The following is a 17,917-nucleotide window of genomic DNA, read 5'->3' as shown; positions in this document are numbered from 1 at the left end:
CTCTATCAGAGTTGAAACACGCGGAAAAACAAGAAATTATTGCAAAACATCATTCCAGTTTACTAGGAGGACACCGTGGTATAAACCAAACCTTAAAGCGTATTCAAGCACAATTTAACTGGGAGAGGTTAGCAAATGACGTCAAGGAATACGTTTCAAAGTGCTCATAATGTGAGATACACAAGACATGCGACAAGAATGTCAAGCAACCAATGGTTATAAGTGCCACGGCCACAGAACCTTTTGAGAAGGTATTTATCGATGTGGTTGGACCCTTACCCAGGACAGATAGCCATAATGCCTACATCTTAACAATGCAGTGTGATCTCACGAAATTCTCCATGGCCAGTCCGATGGAAAATCATGAAGCCAACACTGTGGCGTACCACTTTGTGACTTCTTGTGTATGTCTCCATGGAATACCAAGCATGTTAGTTAGTGATCAAGGCAAAGAGTTTTTAAGTAAGGTCTTAGCTGAGACGTGCAAACTTTTGAAAATAAAAAAATGCAATACATCCCCCTATCATCCGCAAGATAATGGAGCGCTAGAAAGAAGTCATAGGACTTTAAGGGAATATCTGTGGCATTTCGTGGACAAGGATAAAATGAATTGGGACACGTTCATTCCATATACCATGTTTGTGTTTAATTCTATCTTCAGAACATTGTTCCACAGGATAACAGCCCTACGAATATATAGGATATAGGTATATAGATTTAGGTTGGTACATGGTGTATCTCTTACGGATATTAAGGGTATACCTAATGAAAATACTAAATAATGTTCCTTATGAAAAATTTCGATGTCTTAGATTTGGATAAGTTGAGTGAGCGATTCTGCTTTTATTTCTAATAGGAAAGTTGTCCCCCCTGGTAAGTCCATTTTTATTTCCCTCAGCTCTAAGAGAAACTGCTCCGATGAGAACAATCTTGTGTGAATTCTACCATTTATTGCTGAATTAACTATAGACATTAGGTTTAGAGTTTCGTATGAATACTGATTAAGTAGAACATCAAAAAGAAATGCCTCTTCTAACAGCTTCATCATGAATTCCAGCTTGTTGATTGTCTGTATGATTCCTTTCTTCTGGTTTTTTAGATATTGAAGGTTTTCCTCGAAATTGTCTGGTGTTGTAGGAGGTTCTTTGTCTGACGATCTGGTTCTGCTTGCGTGATCCTTGTCCTTTCCGGAATAAAGGTTATGCTCTGTTTTCCGCTGTGATTTAGCTCTAATATTTTATTAAATATGAATTCTACGTCAATCTTTGAGTATACTCCATATAGAATATTTGTCATCTTTTGGACTGCGTTTATTAATCCTCGACGTACCCTCCCCTTTTCCGTGTTATCATCACCCATAACCAACTGCATGTTCCGGCTGCTTGACTCGATTTCATAGAGGTAAGGCAGTTTCGCCCTTCGCAGGAAAATATTTTTGTGTCCGTATAAAATATTGCCTACATTTCGCCCCTTTTTGCAGCTATCAAAATGTGATGACATAATTTTCATTATAAATTATAATATTATGTTTTATTATAATTAGATTTAATGGTTTTATATATTGCTAAATTCAAATTCAAATAGTTTAATAAATTACAGTATTACAGTAATGGTCCAATTACTTATAACATGATATTATGAAAATACCTTATTGAAGCTTTTAGGTACATCTATCACCTATACATCTAAGGCGAACACCTTTAGTGGGACGATCTGCGCGAACCCTACCAAATGGGCATTATAAAATACATTTAGGGCGCCACTTAAGTTTACAGCCCTAACTGAATTGATTTGAAAAATTATTATCTTTTACCATAGGGCATACAAATCCTAATTGTTGCGGTAGGTAAACATATTTACCTAGTCCGAGTTTCAATCCTCCTAATGTTGAGGTGAGTGCGAGTAAAAATGCTAACGTACGATCATTAAAATATTATTCGACAATATCACGAAAGCTATTTATCATTTGGTTTCACGTCGAGTGGTAGAGAAATGCTTATACCTCAATGCCTCATGTGTAGTGAAAAATTATCTAATGAAAGTATGGTACCAAATAAGCTGAAAAGGTACCTGCTTACAAAACATGGTTTTGCATCTGAAAAGCCTCTAGATTTTTTCAAAAGGTTAGCCTCAGATCAAAACAGACAGGCTTCAAAGTTTCAAAGGCTTCACAGGGAAGAAGGACCAAACTGGCACGCCGACACAACAGGAAAGGCAGCCATAGTAAACGCAAACAAAACGAGATTGAACAACGAGGGTACAGGAGAGTCAGGCTTCAGGTGGGTGTCCGTCCATGGGCTGAGACTGTTCTCGTGCTACTGGTCACCCAACTCCACGTACCAGGAATTTACAGACTTCATAAGCAGACTCGGAAACATGATAAGGAGCGAGCCAGGCGAGGTCCTCCTTGCGGGCGACTTTAACGCCAAACATGTTGACTGGGGATGTCCGAAAAATGACAAGAGAGGCGAAGCCCTCGTGGACATGATCAACGCCACGGGAATAGTCATATGCAACAAGGGTAAATCTAGCATGCATAACAAAGGATCCATCATCGACCTGACCCTAGCGATTCCCAAAACGGCTAGCAAAATGACAAGGTGGGAAGTCCTTGACAAGGAATCCCTATGTGACCACTACTACATACTGTTCGAGATCGTTCTTGGACCCCCAAGCACCCAAACACAGAGAGGGTTGAAAATGGACTACAAAAAACTAGAAACACTCCTCGCATCCGACCGACTGATAACAACGCTCAGCGGCCTAGATGCAAATCAAAGCGCACTCACCCTGACGGACTCTATCAAAGCATGCTGCACGACCCCTCGAAGCGGACAAAAGGCCAGAAAGTCGGTGCACTGGTGGAGTGCAGAAATAAGCACACTACGACAGACAGCAAACCATCTACGGAGAGTATTCTAGAGGAAAAGGAAGAGACACGGCTCCGCAGCAAGCACAGACGAAGAATCAAGATGTAAGACGGCAAAAAGAGACCTAGCGCAAGCGATAAAAAGAGCGAAGGAGTCGGCGTGGAGGAAACTGTGTGACCTTGTACAGAATGATACGTGGGGACTCCCGTACAAGCTGGTGACGGACAAACTGATCAGGCCACCCCCAATACCGGAACTGAACACTCCGGGCAGGCTACGGCACATAGTAGACGGGCTCTTCCCACAACACCCCAAAAGAGAAAAAATCGATTGGCCCCTGGACCCGGCGAACCGCCTTGACTGGACAATTCAAGAGTCCGAACTGAAGACTGCTGCCAGAGGACTTAAAACAAAAATCGCCCCTGGGCCAGATGGGATCACGAACGAAGTCGTCAAGACCATAGTGGCACTGAACCCAGGCGCGCTCACCAAGGTCTATAACACCTGCCTAGCGAGTGGAGTCTTCCCCAAGACCTGGAAGAACGCCAGATTAGTCCTCATCCGAAAAGGCTACAAGCCGCTAGACCAGCCGTCATCCTATAGACCACTATGCCTCCTAGACTACCTCGGCAAGCTCTTGGAAAAGGTTTTGGATAACAGATTAAGGAGCTTTCTGGACAATAGCGATGGCCTGCATGACCGACAATTTGGTTTTAGGAAGGGGCGCTCCACTATTGATGCCCTGAACACCTTGCAAGAAACGATCACGCCGAACAAAAAGATAGGCATACTCACACTAGATATCAGTGACGCCTTTAATTCCGCCCCATGGTCAGCGATTTCGAAAGCCCTGCACGAGAAGGACGTACCGGTATACCTAAGGCACATCATAGACAGCTACCTTGACGATCGCACCTTGAGCATCGACCAAGAAACACCGGGCCTGAGCATTGATGTCACGTGTGGAGTGCCACAAGGGTCAGTGATTGAACCGACACTGTGGAACATATTATACGACGGTCTCCTGCAAACGCGCCTGCCACCCGGAGTCGAATACCTGGCCTTCGCCGACGACGTCGCCATAGTCGCCGGAGCAAGGGACTCCATAGAACTTGAACGACTCCTCTCCACGTCAGCGCAGATAGTGAACGACTGGCTGGCGAAAACAGGTCTAGCGTTAGCCGAGCAAAAATGCGAGGCAATGGTAATCACGAAAACCAGATCAAACAACGACATCAGCATCAGGATAAATGAGCACGTGGTAACCTCCACTAAGTGCATCAAATACCTGGGCGTGCTTATCGATAGCGGATGGAGGTTTACGGAGCACGCCAAGACGGTTGCAGCAAAAGCTGGCAGATTAGTTCAAAGGCTCTCACGCATAATGCCGAACATAAGTGCAGCAAGGCCAACCAAACGAAAACTGCTGAGTAATGTGGCCCACTCAATATTATTATATGGCTCGCCGGTATGGGCGGACGACATGAGTGCGGCAGGGTGGGAAGCTCTACACAAGGTGCAGAGGCGCATCTGCCTGAGGGTAGCGTCAGCTTACTGCACGACCTCAAGAGACGCAATCGGGGTCATCACTGGGATTGCTCCCCTGGATCTTCTCGCCAGAGAGAGGAAAATGATGTATGACCGGAGAAGAAACCCGGACCTCGCGCTACCAGCCGAAAATCTCCTGGAAACCTGGCAGAGGAGATGGGACACCAGCGAGAAAGGCAGATGGACGCATGTCCTCATCCCGGAAATCAGCCCCTGGATAAGTCGCCGACACGGAGAGACCAACTTCCACCTGACCCAAGTCCTGAGCGGCCATGGATGTTTTGCCGCGGACCTAAAGAGGTTCAGAAAGCTGGATAGCTCAGAGTGCTGGTTCTGCGGGGACCCTGTAGACGACGCAGCACACACAGTATTCTACTGTGCCGCATAGCACACCAGAAGGAGGCACGCAGAAATCACGATGGGAATCGAACTGAATCCTAGAAACCTGATCCCTACGATGCTCATTTCAAGAGAAAATTGGAATACGGTGTCTACCCTGATCCAGGAAATTATGAAGAAAAAGGAAACAGAAGAAAGAAGAAGGCAAGGCCAGTAAGGAAATTAAGCTACTAACTAAGACTTATATTGTGCGCCGAAGGCGGAATTAGAGAGGATAGAGCCTCTCACCAGTTGTAACATTACTGTAAGACCACAAGCAATGGGACTGTCCTTGTACGTGGCCAATGTTTTTGCCGATGTAATTATTTGATAAATAAACGATGGCACATGGGGGTGAAATAACCGGAAGGTTGGTACCACCCCATGCGTCGATTTACATGTAAAAAAAAAAAAAAAAAGGCTTCAAAGTTTATAAAACACTCAACTGTATCAGGTAAGGCACAGGAAGCTAGCTATGCTGTCGCGGAACTGATACCAAAAAAAATGAAATCTCACACAACAGCCGAGTCAATCATTTTACCAGCATGCTGTAAAATCGTTAAAATTTTGTTTGGTGAAGATTTTGAAAAAGAAGTTAGAAAAATTCCGCTATCTAATAACACTGTCCAAAGGCGTATTGAAGACATGTTTAAGATGTTGGATTCCACGTGAATGAAAAACTTAAAGCAGCTGAATTGTTTGCCCTTCAATTAGATGAGTCTTCAGATGTAACCGGAAAACCTCAGGTAATGATAATGAGTTGATAGCACAATTTTTATTTTGTAAAGACCTTCCTGAAACTACAAGAGGACAAGACATTTTTAATTTGGTTAACAATTATTATACCACTGCCAATATATCATGGAAGTTTAGTTTGAGTGTTTGTACAGATGGGTGCCCTTTAATGATTGGTCATTTAACAGGTTTTTTCGCATTATTTAAGAAAGAAAACCTGGATATTATTTTCACTCACTGACAGAGAAGCTCTCGTTGCTAAATCTTTGATGCCTGAGCTCAATTAAGTATTGCAAACTATTGTCAAAATGGTAAACTTCATTAAAAGTTAACTTTTAAAATAAAGATTGCTATAAATAGTGAGTACACCCAGCTTTTGTTTCACACTGAAGTAAGATGGCTATCTCGTGGACGTATCCTACGAAGATTTTATGAACTTAGAGAAGAGTTATTATTGTTTTTTACTTGTGAAGAATCAAAATATGCTGATTTTCTTAGTGATGATTCCTGGTGTGCAAAGTAGCCTTTCTAGCAGATATATTTGAAAAACTGAATTACTTAAACAAGAGCATGCAAGGAAAGAAAGAGAACATTTTAACATCTACAGATAAGATCAGTTCTTTTCAACAGATATTGTTACTATGGATTTCAAAAATTGAAATACAGACAAATTGGGTTATGTTCGATCTTGTCAAGAACTGTCACGTTAATTCAGATCTTACAAACTTAATTTTAAAAAGTCTACATTTGCTTTATGAAAATATAAAAAAGTATTTTCCGTCTTTGGATGTCTCATCGATGGACTGGGTGAGAAATCCTTTCATTGACTCAGCATACGAGACTGCATTGTTTACCACTGATGAAGAAGTGAATTGAATTATATTAAAAATGACCGTGGTCTTAAGCTACAGTACTCTAAATTAGTTGAAGATATTGCGAGAGAGTCTAAGTTAAAAAAAATCAAAATAAATGTAGACGTCTCATCTTTTTGGATAAATCTATTGCATGAGTATCCCAAGATTTCAAGAAAAGCTATGAATTCGATACTATCCTATATTTGTGAAGCAGCATACTCTTCAATGAATGCCATCAAAACTAAAAATCGATCACAACTGAAGAACTTGGGAGACGACATGAGGGTGTGCTTATCAACCATTCGACCACGAAGGAACCTAATAATGAAGAGAAAACAGTCCCAAATTTCTCACTAAGATTAGGTTTTTTATAAAAATTGTAATGTATCTTGTTTTTCCATTTCAATAAATTAAATATCTAGGATAATTGTAATAATATTTTTTTCTGTCCTACCATTTTAAAATGTTTGATAGAAATATTATACTGATATACAACTACTTTGGTATTAATAATTAATATGATGAAAGTCTAGTATAAAAAGATGTGTATACATAAATAATTCAGTGACAAGTGTGCCGCGGCTAAATATGGGTTGGAATTAGTGTGCCGCGAGGGAAAAAGGTTGGGAAACGCTGTTTTAACCACTACCTAACCAAAAACCAAGTATTGACAAATTCAGTAGATGCTAAAAGTTGACATTTTAAAATTAGTATGATGTTATCTTAATAAACTCAACCGTCGGTTAGCTATGATTGTGATAAATGATAACTTTAATTTGTTTTGTACATCAACCAACTGTACAAACAGTAAACAATAGTCGCCATGCAAATTACCTATGCCTAGACCCCTTAAAAATGACGATATTGTTGCGGTTGAAACGGTACAACTACACTTATTAATATTTTGGAAAAAGGCTCTTAACAGAGCCAACAATTAACACATAGCTACGACAACCAATCATAACGCAGAATGAGCGCAAAACTCCACATATTGAACTTAAGGGTTAAATCCAAGTCTTGCCTTACATCATATAGCCATCATACATACATCAACGGATAGGGGAGTCTAGACAAAGGCAACAATACTTTCCTCATGATTGTATATCAAAAAACATCGGAGATATGACCAAATTCGTCACAAGACAAAACACAACGATCTACCGAATAATCGAGGTGTTTACTAGTCGGTACGGATACTAGTAATTATACTGGTAAGATTCGGCAGTGACAACAGTTAATGAACATTTCTTCTTCAACCTTATACCAACAAACATCGAAGATTGAAGATCAGAAGAAACACCAAGAGTGACTACCAGCGAAGAACGACCGATACGATCCCGTGCGCGACTCTTAATGACTTAATGAGCATAGCCGCATTTTGATCGTACGGACGAAAGACGACGACTTTCCTGACGTTCAAGAGTCGCGACCATTGACCGACGTCAGACGTGATCCCGTGCGCAATTCACGCCACGCATCGTCACAATGTCAAACAACGACGACGGACGCCGGCGCGGCGCGACCAGCTTATAGACGACCGATACGATCCCGTGCGCAACTCATATCGAGAATCGCCACAAGCTTGATCGCACGGTCAGACGACGACAACGGAGCTCCGGCAACAAGAGCTGTAATCGACGACCGGTACGAACCCGTGCAAAACTCACACCGAGCTTTTGCCACAAATCGTTCATACCACACGACGACTCCTGGGTGTTGCGGACTGCCAATTATTTATCTCTGTTCACGGAGCTAATCAAGTGGTAACCTCTCGTTATGTCCGACGTCGGAGAATGGTGTAGACCTGAACTTCGATGCGCCACACATAGATTCGTGGTATAGAGATAATAATCCGGCGACCCGGAAAATCGCCAGAGTTCTACACCAGGCGGGTACATCGAGCGAATCATAAGACGAGCCAAACTCGGAGAAACCAAAACTGTCCTTTTCAGGACAACCCGTAAATAAAACAAGTCCCCCCAAGCGCGCCTACCTAGGCCACGCTTAATTCGAACAAATATTGTAATTAGACGCCACTTATTTGAGCGGGCCTAAAAACAATATTCTTGTTCATTACATTAAATGTAAAATTGTAAAATTAATTTTATTATGTGTATATTTGTATTCAACTATTTATAATGTATTTAGATATATGATAAATAAATTACATTATTATGAAAAAGGGACGTATTCATATAAAACAATTACATTGCTACACGGTGTGAACTGTTACGTGGTTGCGCCTTTTTCTTTCTTTTCATTGCCTATTATAAATTATAATATGTCTTTGAATCTATTGCCTAAGGCCACGCGTACATTGGAGAGCGCTGTGCGTCGAGCGTCAAAATTCGAACATGTTTGATTTGTGACGCGGCGCGCCGTTGACGCTCAACGCTCTCCAATGTACGCGTGGCCTTAGGCAATCGTAAATAGTAGCCAATAGGTATAGTATTATTTAGGTGTTGAGTTTTCGTCGTCTGGTTGCGGCCCGATCATCGTACCCTCCCAAACACGCGTCGCAATGCTCTAGGGACGGAGCTGAGGCGACGTTAAAGTTGTCGACTTTTTGTGCCTACGACATTATCGATGAAAGTCTTAAGTCACTGTATACTATTGTCTATTAATAATTTGATATACCCATTAAGTGCCTTGGTTCAGCACGTCATCGAAGGTCGCACTTCGGTGGGCCACGACCTCAGTAATTGTAGTCAGTAAGTCTGAGGTCAGTACACACCAAAGACCAAAAGACGTAAAGACAGACCGCGTTCTGTGTGCCCGAGCCCTAAACAGTAAAGACTGTAGTCTGTAGATCAGACGCTTTACAGCATCACCGCCGATAAATTGTTATCATCACTATCGTCGTAGCTGCTGTTGTTGTTGTTGTATAATCATTATTATCATAGTTATCACCATAGAGACCTCGGACTAACATAATATACCTATATATCTTAGTCCGTGATAGCAAAGATGATAGATACCTTAAATATGGTTGGCTAATCAGCTATGGTTATCGGTTATCACGATCGTCGATTTTTTTCACTCTCTCGTCTCTCTCTGTTCTCACTCACTCCCTCGATCTGTCTAACCAATCAGCTCAGTTCTCAGGCTGAACCACGGGCTGTCTTTTACCTTTATTCTCATTCTCCGTTTTATGCTTTACCGACTACGGAATACACAAAAATAATATATTAACATTAACATAAATTCATGACCATAACATCCACGAACATTCAACACAGTATCGTTGCAGATAGGCACGCTGACGGCCCGACCACAGAGGTACCGATAGACGGATCACAGTTTCCCAATCGATCGATCCGCATCTACGGACATCTCCCTGTGCAAGAGCCGAGTGGAAAGAGACAGAGATAGTATCTATCTTCATCCGTGGCGGTTATCGTCGTTCTGTCGGTTGCCGATAGGTTTTTATTATTAATTTCGTCGCGGTCGCCGGTCACGTTATTCCTCGTTTCACCGTTCCTCATCACACCCGCTTACAAGCTCACCGCTCACTCAGATCTGACCTGTGTGCCTGTCTCATTCGCCGTTGCATATCAGTTCCAGCTCTCATCTGACTTTGTTCCAGCAGCATCCGGCCCTTCCGAATGCGCCGTTCGAGTATTCCGGCATCGTATTAACAACCATGTACTTACGTGCATCCTCTTCGCTCTCACGCTACACCGCCTTCGTCAACCGTCGATCACCGGCGGTCTTCAAACTTAGAGATTACAGTGACAACGCCAATAGCGCCAAGGTGAGGTCGACAGTTGAGTGTTAGGATTCAACCGTTACGTAGTTCATTAGCGTTTTTTTGTTTATACTTATATCATTGCCGTTGGGGTTGAAAATAGTTTTTTTTTGTACGTTGTACGTCATCGTCTTCCTGCAATCCTTATAAACATTATTGGCTTCTAGAATCACTATTTAATAATGAATATTTTTATAATAATTTAATGTGTTAAAGAGGGATTCTATGGTTCTGTTTCTTTTTACCCTAGATACACCAGGTTTTTTGGTATGCCACTGATTATTTTTACTTATGACATTTTAAATTGCCTGATATCCGGTTTTTGTCTTACAATTTTACCAACAATATATTAAAACATTTCAATGATATTATATTTTCAAATCATTCAAACCCGTTTAACTTTAATTTAAATCTTCTACGATTCAACATACTAAAAAAAAACCATAAGTATATAGATAGATCCCTAAACCCTAAATATTTATGTATTATACCTACTAACTCATGCATGCAATTATGAAAGACAAAATGTTTTCTTTCTGAAATTCGACAAATATTCAAAAACTTTAACTATTTAATTTTGCAGAGAGGACTTGTCGTTGGTGTATACATTGACGATTCAGGAAATAACGTGAAACTTACACCAGCAGCTGACCAGATAAATCAAGAAAGTGGTGGCGCCATTTTGAAAGCATTAAAAATGTAAGTACTTATATAGGTTTCATATAAAAGTTATTTGAATAAATTTAATGTTGGGGAAAGTAAATTAATATTTAATATATATTTTTCTGTGTTTTATCTTATTACATATTTATATTATTTCATGCTATTTGTGTTACTATTATTTTTTAATATCTTTAAATTATGACCTATGTTAACATTATTTCATCACGCTATATTACACTTCTAAATTCTCGAGTAAATTCTTATCATCGTTTTTAGTTAACACTGTAAAATAATTATATGTAGATACCATCTACTTATATTAAACACAAATTACCATTATACCAAACTTATCCTTTAAATTAACAAATTCATCATACCTACTTATAAATTATAAGCTTTAGGAGGATGTTATATCCATATGTGTTTTCTCAGTCTTACACACATATTATGATAGTCTAAACGTGTTTACGCAGTCTTAGTAGGACTCTTAATCTTGATTCTAGAGTAACCTATAACAAAATTGAATTGTGATAGTATTTCTAAGGGCAAGATAGTGTACTTTTTTTTTTTTAATATTTAAATTTTGAAAAGTTGGAGGTAATTTAAAAATATTAAAATTTTCGCTATTTCTAAATGAAATGATGAACTTGCCTTCTTAAAAATATTATCACAATTCTATTTTGTAATAGATATTTTTACTCCAGAATCTAAGTTGAACGAGTCCTACTCAGACCGCATAAATGTATTTAGTGTAATGCATGTGTAAGACAGAAAAAATACATAATATGTATATAGTGTCTTCTTAAGTCAACTCAGTGTACCTAGTACATTTTTTGTATTTTCAATAGCTATTTAGTGGCATAGCTAAAAATTATAATGTTCCTGACAAAGTAAGCTGATTGACTTTGATTTTAACAATCGTACAAATATATAGAAACCATATAAATATAGATAAAATAGAAATATATAAAATACAATTAGATACATTTCGGCTGATTTATAATTTTTTTTAATTATATGTATTTTTGAATTAATAAAATATTTTTAATATAAATACAACAGCACCTACTGGTGATCATCAGTAATAACCACAAAAATATAGCTTATATTTTGTTGAATAACCTTGAGAATTTAGCCTAATTAAAAAAATATTTATAAATCATAATTATAATAAATACTTCTTAATATTTTATATCAAAAAACTATTTTATTAGTATTAATAGTATTTGAGAATAATGAAATATGCTTGTATAGATTTATACAACTGTTAAATATAAATAAACCTTATTATTTATTTGGGTTAAAAAAGTTTTTACTTGACTTAATAGTGAATACAGAGCAATTTAGTATACCTTTAAATTTTTTGTCTTTCCATATTTGTGTAAGTGTTGTGTTACATAAATAATTTAGATACCTCCATACAAACTTAAATTATTATTTTAACTGATGTAAATGTATATGTTTATTTAACAATTTGATTTATGTTTGCTTTTCGTAAACTGAAATGATAAGAGATGATTATGTAATTATTAATGTGTCATATTAAGGATAGCCTAACCTCCCGGATTAGCTTTTACTATTTTATAAATACTTTACTTACTAATTACTTTTCACTATTTATCTGCTATTTTTTTTTTTTATTTATTTATTTTTTTTTTTTTTGAAGTCATATTTACAGATTCGTATTAAATAAAACTTTGGTAGGTATTTTTCTTTCTTATTTTCTTTTATATTTTTCATTTAATTAGTATTAAAAACTTGTTACTTTTATTGTTAATGTTAAATATTATTTTATTAATTAAAGTGGTTTACTTGTAAATCTTATATAACATTTTGAATTTATGCCTGTGTGATATACTTATATATAATAAAACATATTATTTCTTATTGTTTCAGTTTGCGACATACTAAAATGTATTAAAATAAAAATAAAAAACCATGTCTGAAATGACGGAGGAAGAGAACTCCGGATCACGTGCTATCAAACGTCAACATTTGGATTCCACTGACATTTCATTATCAAACTCTTCATCCGATTATTCTTGTCCTGTATGCTATGATATTATCCATGAAGCACATATCACTAAGTGTGGGCATTCATTTTGCTATAGTTGTGTTTCTAGGAGTCTAGAAATAAATTCTTCGTGCCCAAAATGTGGTAATGTGTTATCAGGAGGCATCTGTGATATATTTCCAAATCTAGCACTTGATAAATTGGTAACTAAGTATAAACTTATAAATCCTGCACGTAAATTAGAAAACTCTAGTAAACTAGGTTTAATTGCTGGATTACGAGGATTTGTCAATGCTGAATCTAAGAAATTAACATTATCTGATGTTGATGCAATGTTGGAACTTTTAACTCGACGTAAGCGTAAACTTGAAGCTGAGTCAGCTTTGGCTCAAAATCGTTTACTTTATGAATTCCTTGAAAGATTATTATGTGATAAAGAATCACAAATGCGTCGGATTGGAAGGCAAGTAGAGTTAGTGAAAAAAGATGTAGCTTATGTAAAAAAAATTTTAAAAGAATGGGAAGCCAAGAAACCTGTTGCTACTGATATAGAACATAATAATATCAATGAAAAATTTGAGAACACTACTCCAATAAGCAGCGTTAATAATTGCATCCCAGGTAATATTCAACGCAGACGTATGTGTTCACATTTTGATGATTTTGTTGATTGTTATTTTTCATTGAGAGCAAAAGAATTAGTATTTGGTAACAAACACTCAACAGAAGAAGATGGAAATGTTAAAGAAAAAGATAATGAAAAAGGATTAGATGAGTTTCGAGAAAATTTAGTGAAATTTTCCAAGTTTAATGCCCTCAAACCCATAGCTACACTGAATTATGGCACTGATATATTCAATAATTCAACTATAGTATCAAGTATTGAATTTGATAAAGATGATGAATATTTTGCTATAGCTGGTGTAACAAAACGCATTAAAGTTTTTGAATATGATTGTGTGTTACGTGACAGTGTTGACATTCATTATCCTTGTGTAGAAATGATATCTGCTTCAAAGATATCTTGTGTCAGTTGGAACTCTTACAGAAAAAATACTGTTGCCAGTAGTGATTATGAAGGAGCTGTATGTGTGTGGGACGCAGGTACAGGTCAACGCACCAGGATATTCCGTGAACATGAAAAACGATGTTGGAGTGTTGATTTCAACAAGGCCGATGCAGGTCTAATGGCTTCTGGATCAGATGATGCCCGTGTTAAACTTTGGACACTTAATCAAGAACGGTCTGTTGCATGTCTTGAAGCAAAAGCCAATGTATGTTGTGTTAAGTTCAATCCAATTGGTGCTTCATACCTTGCGTTTGGCTCTGCTGATCATTGTGTTCATTATTATGATCTACGGCATGCTAAACGTGCTTTAGCTATATTTAAAGGTCACAAAAAAGCCGTGTCATATGTCAAATTTTTAAATGGCAAGGAAATGGTCTCTGCGTCTACTGATAGTCAGTTAAAACTATGGAATGTTAATGAAGCCCACGAAGGTTGTGTTCGTTCTTTTATTGGTCATGTTAATGAAAAAAACTTTGTTGGCTTGGCCACCGATGGTGATTACATAGCTTGTGGATCTGAAAATAATTCTCTTTATATCTATTACAAGGGACTACAAAGAAAATTGTTTACATTTAAATTTGAAGCAAATAATGCAATTTTGAGTACATCTGAAGAAGATAAAGAAAGACGGAGAGATGATGATGTTAATGAATTTGTTTCAGCCGTTTGCTGGCGTCAAACATCCAATATACTCATGGCTGCTAATAGTCAAGGAATCATTAAAGTGCTTGAACTTAAATAATTCTATTATTTGTTTCAATATCACCATTAAACTGTATATTTTTAAATAAGATTATGTTATTATTTATTTTTATGTAAGATCATCTATTTATCTCATTTGTATGCAATATATTTTGAAATAGTGTGATATTTTGTGTTTAATTATATGTAAACCACTGATTAAGTGTATGTTTGTATATTATTATGCTGTATTGATAAATTTAGAAATACCTATAATAAGTATCTGAATTTGTGTGCTTCCATAAGCCAAGTGTCCATTTTCCTACATAGTATTTATGATAGATGCATTTTTATTTTTATTATTATTATTACTATTAGTTGATTATAATTGTGTTGAAAATATTTTATGTAGATGAACAGTTGAATGTGAATGCAAATTTACTAAAAATATATTTATATATGATTATAGTAATTTTTAAAAATTTGTTGATTATTTTCTTATTTCTTCTACATTTGAAATAATAAAGTTAAGTAATATAGTAATATAGTAATATAGTAATATAATATTTTTTTTTAGAGGAAAGGGGTTTATCAAAAAAGGAAAATCTCGATTATTTTTTAATACTAATCTTAAGTATGGAACAATTGCCGTGGTTGGAATTGGTAAAGAAGAATTAGACGATAAAGAAAATGGGGATGGCATTGATGCTAAAAAAGAAAATATTCGCATCGCAACAGCTAGTAATGCGAAGACATTTATTTGTTAGTTTTAATCTTTTGTGTACAGTAAAAATTATATTTTAGATGGTTGTCGCAGTCTAGTAGATTGTGGTATCCAAGATATATTTGTGTCTGCTATGGGTGATTCAGAAAGTGCTGCCGAAGGTTCTACACTTGGAACTTGGAAATTTCAAGAGTATAAGAACAAAAAAGATGAAATTCCAAAAATATCATTATTTGAAGATACATCAAGGTTTGTATATTTATGGTATAAAAAAATAAATATTTTCAAGTTATTAAATTTTAGTTAAAAAATTATATCAGGATTTTCATTTTATATAACTGTGTAGTGATGAGTGGTGTCGGGGAATAATTAAATCAAATGCTCAAAATTGGTCAAGGAAACTTACTGAATCTGCTTCTAATCATATGACTCCAACTATGTTCTCTAACGTAATGTATACATTTTATTATTTTACTTAAATCTTTAATCTTCTAAGAGTAACAATGTTTGTGTATTTGTCTTATAACTTATTAATGGTTCTATAATTATTGTTCTATACTGTTCAAACAATTATTCAAAAAACTGTAGTTACTGCAAAAAATAATAAATGCTTTCTATGATATATTAGTTTTATACAATTATAACTTATAAGTCATATTATGAGTTATCTTATGACTGTCATAAGAAAAAACAAGTGTAAAACAAATGTGCGCATAAATATTGTCCCTAAATCATTTTTCCTTTGTGATATTTTAGTATTTATTTGTAAAGCTTCATTTTATTTATTTGATAGTTATTTAATTTGTAAAAAGTTTGCCATAATTTTTCTTAGGAAGTGCAAGACGTACTTGGAAAACTTGGTGTTAATGTAATAGTACGGGACAAATGTTGGGCTGAAGAAAAAAAAATGGGAGGCTTGTTAAATGTTTCCAAAGGCAGTATACAACCTTTATCATTTTTGGAAATCAATTATTTAGGTGGTCCCAAAAACGACAAACCTGTAGTTTTAGTTGGTATGCTATTATAAATACTGAATTAGTAAAAAACAAATAATATCAAACATTTGTCTTATGTTTGACAGGCAAGGGAGTGACATTTGACAGTGGAGGAATTTCAATCAAACCATCAGCAGCTATGGGTGAAATGCGAGCTGATATGATGGGTGCTGCAAATGTAGTATCTGCTATCTTTGCAATCGCCCAACTAAAACTACCAATTAATGTGATTGGTAAGTAAAAAACACAAAATTTGGAAGTAAGAACTATTAATTTATAAAAACTGAATTAATTTTACATAGTTTATGGATGTAATATATTATATCGGTTTTGGATGTTGTGAAAGAGTTCAAAATACTATGCGTTTAAATTTTTAGGTCTGACTCCATTGTGTGAAAATATGCCCAGCAATAGCGCGCTAAAGCCAGGAGATGTTATTTTTGCCATGAATGGTAAATCTATACAAGTAGACAACACAGATGCTGAAGGTAGACTAATACTTGCAGATGCTCTCTGTTATGCTGCCACATTTAAGCCAAAAATCACTATAGATCTTGCTACTCTGACAGGTAAATAAATATATTTGTTTTAAATTACATGTAGTATAAAATTATTATATCATGTTATGTATTTATAAAATATGTGAATATACCTATGGTGTCAAATAGGAGCGATGGTCGTAGCCATTGGGGAAGCTGCTACTGGAGTATTCAGTTCATCCAACATATCGTGGACTGCCTTAGAGTCAGCTGGCTACTACACTGGTGACAGAATGTGGCGATTTCCCTTGTGGAACTATTATTCTTCATTAATAAAAGGTACTTCCATACAAATAAAACAAATGAAAAAAGGTTCTCTAATAGACATGATATAACTGTTAGTTGATTGTATCAAAACATTTAATTCATTATCAGAAACTAATTAGCCTTTGATTGATTATGTGCTTATTTTATTTATGTTTCTTCAGGTTATTCTGGTTTTGATTTGGACAACATTGGGAAAGGGAAAGGTGGTGGAGCCTGTACAGCTGCAGCATTCTTAAAGGTATATCATAGAATGTTAAAAAAAACCTAATATACATAAAATACAAACATTATTTATATGTATAATATGAATATATTTTAGGAATTTGCTCCACCAGGCGATTGGATTCACATGGATATTGCTGGTGTAATGAAATCCAATGGAGAAGATAGTTTGTACATATCCAGAGGCATGTCTGGCAAACCAACTAGAGCATTAGTACAATTAATTTCAAATTTATCTGAAAAAACCTAACCTTACATACACTCTTTTTGAAGTTATTGCTATAAACATCATTGTAGTATTAGTAATTTTTAATTATTTCCAATAAAACTAATTAATAAATGTATTATATAATTGTTTATTACTTATATAAATGTAACATAATTTATACTAAACAACTAACCTGGCTTTGGTTCGTTGATTATGAGTCAATTATTCTATCAATTTCAACCAATACTTAAAAATTGGGAAATTTCATAGATTATCAAAAAGATATCACTGTTATAGCGCAATTAATATACCTAATATTCTGTATTAGGTAATTTAAATTTTATTTTATTTAGAATTGTATTCATTTAAAAATTAAATTAAATTGCTGATTTTATTTACAAT

General features: G+C 36.1%; 1 protein-coding gene across 2 annotated transcripts; it reads left to right on the top strand.

The window, feature by feature from the left end:
• The first annotated feature begins 9,428 nt into the window (after positions 1-9,428).
• On the top strand, positions 9,429-17,651 carry LOC107162222 (E3 ubiquitin-protein ligase COP1-like). 2 transcript variants are annotated; one of them, XM_015509028.2, is made up of 11 exons: positions 9,429-10,139; positions 10,717-10,832; positions 15,138-15,301; positions 15,365-15,533; positions 15,631-15,733; positions 16,117-16,297; positions 16,366-16,512; positions 16,657-16,848; positions 16,948-17,097; positions 17,247-17,323; positions 17,405-17,651. In XM_015509028.2, exons 1-11 carry the CDS (start codon positions 10,029-10,031, stop codon positions 17,555-17,557), a joined length of 1,563 nt encoding a protein of 520 aa, XP_015364514.1. In that variant the 5' UTR covers positions 9,429-10,028; the 3' UTR covers positions 17,558-17,651. The 2 variants fall into 2 exon arrangements, with proteins under 2 accessions (XP_015364514.1, XP_015364513.1); XM_015509027.2 differs by lacking the exons at positions 9,429-10,139; positions 15,138-15,301; positions 15,365-15,533; ... (5 more) ...; positions 17,247-17,323; positions 17,405-17,651 and adding an exon at positions 12,693-15,042.
• Positions 17,652-17,917: the final 266 nt, after the last annotated feature.

Source organism: Diuraphis noxia, unplaced genomic scaffold (genome assembly GCF_037042655.1).
Source record: "Diuraphis noxia isolate RWA-SAM2 unplaced genomic scaffold, SU_Dnox_SAM2 contig0001, whole genome shotgun sequence".
NCBI lineage: Eukaryota > Metazoa > Arthropoda > Insecta > Hemiptera > Aphididae > Diuraphis > Diuraphis noxia.
This window is presented reverse-complemented; position numbering and strand designations above follow the sequence as displayed.